We start from the raw sequence: 7,691 nt of genomic DNA on the forward strand, positions 1-7,691 counted from the left end.
CCTGGGTGGGCTGCCCCTCCTCCAAGCCCCCCTAACCTCTCCACTTTCCTGCACCTTCCCCCACCACCCCACTCCGGGGCTCAGCCTTCACTTTGGAAAGTGCCACCCAGGCAGCTCCTGAGTGTGCCTTTATGAAACTGCCCCCATAGTCCAGAACCCTCTCCTTGGGGTCCTTCCTGGCCACAGGCTGGAATAGAAGAAGGTGCACAGCCCGTGTTGCCAGGCAGAGCAGGATGTGGTGAGGATTTTCAGAGGCTGCCACGTACCTTTGAGTGGTGCTTTTTCCTCCAGGAAGGTAGACTCTCCTGGAATAATTGAGCCAGCCTGAGCTCCTGCTCCACCCTCCTGCATCTGGCCGGGCGGCTGAGCCCAGTGCTCACAGCACCCTCATTGACCATGACCCCATCCCCAAATGCCACAGGCCAGGCCTTCTGGAGCGGGAGCAGCGGGATGGAAAGGAGTGTGAAGTCTGTGGATGTGGGCAGACAGAGCTTCACAGAATTCCCAGCCCCTCTCGACTCCTGCACTCACCTCCTCCCACACAGTGAGGCCTCCCTGGAGGGCTCCCAGGAAGAGGAGGAGGGTGGAGCTGAGTGTGGTGGGGAGGTGATGGGCAAGGAGGGGGAGCCATGACGCCAGGATGACGAGGCTTCTCTCAGGTTGGATTAGGAACCCTCTGAGGGCTCAGGGCACCTCCTCTCCAAGGGAAAGGCAACCTGGACAGACGTCAGGGGCCATCCCAGAAGCCTGCAGATAGATGGGGACAGAGGAGGCCAAGCTGGGGAAGGCAGTCATGTGACACACTCTCGCGGCACCTGGCAAAGGGACCTTGAGGTCTCAAGGTTCCCACTACTTGGCCCAGCCTAGACCCTTGTCTCCCTGCTTACCCTCCTGACCACTGCCCCCTCGGTCACTGCCAGTCAAAGTCAGAATGCTCTTCACCTTGACTCCCATTCTGTGTCAGCTGCTCAGAGTTCTAGGGGCTCCAGAGGAAACGAGGAATTGCTGGGGCCACCTTTTCCCCAGGAGCCCTCTTTCTGCTCAGCCTAGTCGTTATTAAACAAACTAAACCTAAATCTTCTGCTTCGTCCGGAACTATGGGCTACAAGGGAAATCCATCAGGGTCCCAAGAAGGGACAGTCTTATCCTGGCCACATAGGCAGAGAAGTCTTGATAACTCAGAGTTTGCACCAAATGCCATGTACACCCACCATACTGATGGTTCCCAAGCCTTTGCCTGTCAACCCCATGAAGATTCACAGCAACACTTGAGGTAAACACAAACATCACAGCTTCGTAGAGAAGGAAATGAGGGGTCAGGGTTCTCAGCTGTAACAGGGCCTGTGAAATTCCACCTCATAGTATTATTTTGAAAATTAAATGAGATGGGAAGAGAGATGAATAGGTAGAACTCAGGAAAATTTTAGACTGTTTCAAACTATTCTATGCTGGTGGCTCAGTCAGTAAACAATCTGTCTGCCATGCAGGAGACCCAGGTTAGGTCCCTGGGTCGGGAAGACCCCCTGAAGAAGGGAGTGACAACCCACCCCAGTGTTCTTGCCTGGAGAATCCCATGGACAGTGGAGCCTGGTGGGCTACTGTCCCTGGGGTTGCAGAGTCGGACACAACTGAGCAACTAACACACACATGTGTAAATGCATTATACATTTGTCCAAACCTGTGGACTGTGAAGCACAGTAAACTCTGGGCTTTAGTTAATAACAAGGTAAAGCCATTGACAAAGGTTATGTTGAGAATACTTGGCACTGAGCTCACAGTCACATCTTACTACAAAATTACGACAGAAGGTTGGGAAGGTTTATAAGTCAAACCCATCAGAAACACTCAAGGATATAAACAGTAAGCAGTTTGAAAAATTCTTATTCTGTATCTTGTCCAACTGAGTCTAGGCTAATTTGTTTGCAGGAAATTCTCCTTGGCCATTCTGTTTGTAAATCCCAAAAGCCTTACTCCTATCTTATCGGAGTTCAGTCGGGGCTGTAACCCTTAATCTCCAGGCTGTACTGGCTTTGCAAGGTTGTTATGGAGAGTTGCATTTCCTCCCTGTTTTGTTTGTTTTGGAAAGTTGTATTTGTTATCAGATGTTTATGGGAGGACATTAGTTTACTCACCTAAATTATAATGTACACATCGGCACTGTTGCATTTAACTCATTATCATGACCTCGCTAATTTTATTATGGAAAGTTCATCTGTGTGAATGGTTTGACTTCGCTTATGAATCAGAAAGTATCAAGAGTTTATCTTGGTTTTCACTCTACAGGCTGGTTTGGGAAATAAAATAGACCTGATCAGATTCAGATTTGTTCTTTTGAAAACAACTCGAAGTACGTTTTCCACAGCACAGGTATGTAGAAAGTTTAGGTGAATAATGCTATGGATGAATCTTAAAGACAGCTGTGAATTACATAGGCTTCTTTCTAATAAGTGCTCCTTTTTATACATTGTACATGCAGCTTTGCCAAACCCTCCAGAGAGATGCTTCAGAAATAACCTGGGAGGGAAGAGAGGGTTATTTCTGGAATCCTTGCTCATCATCAACTGCTAGACGAGAGCAGACTGTCTTGTTACCACTATATACTGCTATAGCAGGGCTTAACATACAGAAATTGTGCAATAAATATTTATTGGATGAATGAATGAATAAACTAAGTCCAGCTTTCATTCCTGTATCGTATATTGCGGAGAAGGCAATGGCAACCCACTCCAGTACTCTTGCCTGGAAAATTCCACGGACAGAGGAGCTTGGTAGGCTGCAGTCCATGGGGTCGCTAAGAGTCGGACACGATTGAACGACTTCACTTTCACTTTTCACTTTCATGCATTGGAGAAGGAAATGGCAACCCACTCCAGTGTTCTTGCCTGGAGAATCCCAGGGATGGGGGAGCCTGGTGGGCTGCTGTCTATGGGGTCGCATAGCATCGGACAAGACTGAAGCGACTTAGCAGCAGCAGCAGCGTATATTGAGCTGTCTTAGTTTCTTGTTTTTCCACGACACACACAACCGCAGCCTCCCATGTTGAAGAAAGCATTGTATAATGGAATTACTGGGACTTCCTGATTGTCTAGTGGTTAAGACTTCGCCTTTCAACGAAGGGGGTGTGGGTTCAATCCTTGGTTAGGGAGCTGAGATCACACATCCCCCTTCGGCCAAAAAAGCGAAACACGAAACAAATTCAATAAAGACTTGAAAAATGGTCCACCTCCAAAAAATCTTTAAAGAAAAGATAAAATTAAGAATTTTTAAAATGGAATTAACATCTCATGGGGTAAGTGAAAAATTGATCATAAAACATCACAGTTACAGCTAGTGATCTCCTTCATGGTATGGATGATGACTCACAGCCAGGAGAAAAGACACAGCTGCCTCTGGCTTCCTTTTTACCACTCGGGAACCACCTGCTATGAAGCAGACACCAGGCCACATGCTGGGACTGGCCTGCAGAGGTCACCATGCAGTGAGCGCAGAGGTTCCCAAGCGCTGGCCCTCTGTCAATGAAAGGGCTTCCCAGGTGGCTCAGAATCCACCTGCCAAGCAGGAGATGTGAGTTTGATCCCTGGGTCAGAAAGATCCCCTGGAGAAGGAAATGGCAACTCACTCCAGTATTCTTGCCTGAGAAATCCCATAGACAGAGGAGTCTGGTGGGCTACAGTCCATGAGGTCACAAAGAGTCAGATACGACTGAGCAACTCAACAGCAGTAACATTCTTCCATCAATGAATGCTAAAGCCAGCGGGGGAAAGGGTCGAGATTATAGGGACTAATATTTTCTCAAAGTCTCTCTCCACAGGGGCTTCCCTGGTAGCTCAGATGGTAAAGAATCTGTCTGTAATGCCAGAGACCCTGGTTCAATCCCTGGAGTGGGGAACACCCACTCCAGTGTTCTTGCCTGGAGAATCTCATGGACAGAGGAGCCCAGTGGGCTACAAGTTCAAGGGGTTGCAAAGAATCAGACACGACTGAGCGACTAACACTTTCACACTTTCTCCCCACCAAATCCTTATTAATTACAAGATATAAAGTCACTTTTCAGTGGAGAAAACTGGCAGGGACCACCTTAACCAATCACCAAATTACCATTTCCAGAAACAGAACTGATCAACTGCCAGGGCCTCTGGACTCTATGCACAAAGACACATCATCACTCCCTTGCTATGACGGATGGCCCCAAGTGCACGACCCGAACCTGATCACGAGGAGTCAGTCGACACACCCAGAGTGAGGGACGAGTTGTGCAATCAGTGACCTGTACTCTTCAAAAGTGCCAATGTTATGAGAAACAAACAAAGCCCCAGGCCCTGCTCCAGAGGATGAAGGACTAATGGGACAAGGCGATGGAATGCAAGGCCTTGGGTTTCCTTTTTCTGTAAAGAACACTGTTGATCCATTGGCAATTTAAAGTTTTCAAATTAAATAGTGTTATTGTATTGGTGCTGATTTCCATTTTTTTATATAATTATACTCTATATTATAATTCCTGGAATTTAGGAAACAAAGACATTTAGGAATAAAAGGGAACCATATCTCATGTCCATAACTTTCTCTTACATTGTTCAGAAAAAAACCCTACACATATATAATAATAAACCTCTGTGTGTCTGTGCGTGGTGTGTGTGTGTGTGTGTGTAGAAAGAGAGAGCGAATGAATATAGTAATTTGTTACCATTTAGGTCCATGGACGGAGGAGCCTGGTAGGCTGCAGTCTATGGGGTTGCTAAGAGTCGGACATGACTGAGCGACTTCACTTTCACTTTTCACTTTCATGCATTGGAGAAGGTAATGGCAAACCCACTCCAGCGTTCTTGCCTGGAGAATCCCAGGGACGGGGGAGCCTGGTGGGCTGCTGTCTCTGGGGTCACAGAGTCGGACACGACTGAAGTGACTTAGCAGCAGCAGCAGCAGCAGCAGCAGCAGGTCCTCTAGGTGAAATTGTTCAGGAATTCCTTGTATGATTCTTGCACCTTTTCTATAACTTTCAAATGTCAAAATTTTTAAAAATTTACATTGAGGTACTTGGGCTGTGCCCTGGGAAATTTTGATTCTGTAGTTCTGGGATGAGTTGGTGTTTTCATTTTTAACAAGTACCTAGGTAGTTCCAATGCAGCGGCCTGCAGGAAAGGATTAGGGAAACGGTATGCACTGAGATTTCCCCACGATCATACAGCTAGTCAGGGACCAAGCCAACACCAGAAGCTCTCTTTCCTTCCCATCCAGGGCTCCTGACACCACACTGCACACTTTGTTAAAACAAGTTAGGCACATTTTAAAGATGATTTCCAATCAATAGTTTTCAAAATTGCAAAACTAGGGGTAAAAAAGAAAGAATGACCCATTCAGGTCAACTCCTCTCAATGTTTATATCAGAATTAAACTCTCCGTCCTCTACTAACCCCAGAAAACCTCTCAATGGCTGTATTTCCTGCTAGTCAACTCACTCACCTGAGCCAGAAACCGGGAGCAACCTAACAATTCTATGTTTCCATCAGTTTCCAAATCCTTCTGCCCTAAGTGTTAAATTCTGTTGTCCTTCTCTTACTTCAGGGATGGTTTTGTTTCTCATCAGGACAACTGCAAAACCTGTGCCTCACTTTGCTATATCAAGTTCATTAACCTTTCCTTCTGCAGTGTCTTCTCTGCTGTTAGTTCTGTCCAGGAAACTTTGTATCTAAAAGTCTTTAGAAGTTTAATATGGATATTTTATATATCTTTTACTTCTCTATTTAATATTTACTTACTTAATATTTCTCCACTTAATACTCAAGTATTCCTCTATGTTCTTAAATACAAGGAATTGCTGTTGTTTTGTTCAGTTGCTCAGTTGTGTCTGACTCTTGGCCACCCCATGGACTGCAGCATGCCAGGCCTTCCTTGTCCTTCACCAACTCCTGGAGTTTACTCAAACTCGTGTCCATTGAGTCAGTGATACCATCCAACTATCTCATCCTGTGCCATCCCTTTCTCCCGCCTTCAGTCTTTCCCAGCATCAGGGTCTTTTCCAATGAGTCGGTTCTTCACATCAGGTGGCCAAAGTAGTGGAACTTCAGCTTCAGCATCAGTCCTTCCAATGAACATTCAGGACTGATCTTCTTTAGGATGGACTAGTTGGATCTCCTTGCAGTCCATGGGACTCTCAAGAGTCTTCTCCAGTGCCACAATTCAAAGGCATCAATTTTTCATCGCACAGCCTTTTTAATTGTCCAGCTCTCAAATCCATACATGACTACTGGAAAACCATAGCTTTGACTAGATGGACCTTTGTAATGCAAAGTAATATCTCTGCTTTTCAATACACTGCATTTGTCATTGCTTTTCTTCCAAGGAGCAAGCATCTTTTATTTCATGATTGCAGTCACCATCCACAGTGATTTGGGAGCCCAGGAAAATAAAATCTGTCACTGTTTCCATTGTTTCTCCATCTATTTGCCATGAAGTGATAGGACCGGATGCCATGATCTTTGTTTTCTGAATGCTGAGTTTTAAGCCAGCCTTTTCACTCTCCTCTTATAGTCAAAATTATTTTAATATCCTTGTCTACTAGTTGAAATGAATCATCTGTGTCATTTTCAGATTGGCTTCCATTGACTGACTTTTCTTCTCATTATAGGTTATACTTCCCTGTTTTCTTGTAGCTTGATAGTTTATTTATTAGATAATGGATTGAGTGAATTTTGTCTTACTGAGTGCTGAATACTTTTGAATTTCTATAAATATTCTAGAGCTTTGTTCTGGGGTGCAGTTAAATTACTTTCCAATAGTTGAATCATTTTGAGGCTTGTCATCAAGCTTTCCTAAGGGAGACCAGAACAGCCTTTAGTCTCAGGCAAATTTCTAACCCACCCGCCTCCTGGTGAGCCAAAACTCAGCTATGTACTCTACCCGTCGTCCCATGAATTCCAAGGCTTTTCCTCTCTGGCTGCAGGGAACACAAATTATTCCTGCCCTTGTGTGAGTTCTGACATTTGTTCCTTCTGTGCTTCTTCAGTGGTTCTGTCCCCAGCACTTGGTAGAACAACGCTCAGGAAAATTTGTGTGTTGATGGAATGATGTGCTACCTGTGAAACCCAACACAAGGTAACATCCAACATGTTCCGAGGGAGGGAAGAATCCTGGAGAAGCTGGGCCTTGGCAGCATGGGAACGCTCAGTGCGGGAGGTGGACCGCATGGGCTGTGCGTGCTATTTTGCATTCTGTTTCTACTTTATGCTCCTCAGAAGGCATAGACGTGCTGGTTCACAGCCTCAGAAGCTTCCCAGTGAAACATGAAACTAGCCCTCATACTTAGAGGGCAAGGAGAGACCAAAGGAAGAGGCAGACAGCTCTGGACTGGTAGGTGGAAGGCATAATAAGCAGAGAACTTACGCAGTAGGGGTGTCTTGGGCAGCCTCAAGATGGGTAGATCTCTGCCACTGCCCACCACAATCTTGAACATTCAGAGACTTTAATGGCTTTCAGTTACATACACCTCTGATGGTCTCAAAACACATTGTTCTTTCAAGTTTGTGCCTTTGAAAATGGCTCCAGCTATGGGGACAGTTATATCTACTACTGTGGGCAGGAATGCCTTAGAAGAAATGGAGTAGCCATCATAGTCAACAAAAGAGTCCGAAATGCAGTACTTGGATACAATCTCAAAAACAACAGAATGATCTCTGTTCATTTCCAAGGCAAAC

The 7,691-nt window shown here is 45.6% G+C and overlaps 1 protein-coding gene across 1 annotated transcript in view; it reads left to right on the forward strand.

Annotated features, from left to right (window-relative positions):
• The window catches only part of LOC104989283 (GATS-like protein 2), a 65,278-nt gene that overhangs the window by 1,127 nt on the left and 56,460 nt on the right, over window positions 1–7,691 (forward strand). The window contains 1 exon segment of the mRNA XM_010840915.1: window positions 422–606. Within this exon segment, the coding sequence (XP_010839217.1) occupies window positions 422–606 (185 nt within the window).

Source organism: Bison bison, unplaced genomic scaffold (assembly GCF_000754665.1).
Source record: "Bison bison bison isolate TAMUID 2011002044 unplaced genomic scaffold, Bison_UMD1.0 scf7180017864148, whole genome shotgun sequence".
Lineage (NCBI taxonomy): Eukaryota > Metazoa > Chordata > Mammalia > Artiodactyla > Bovidae > Bison > Bison bison.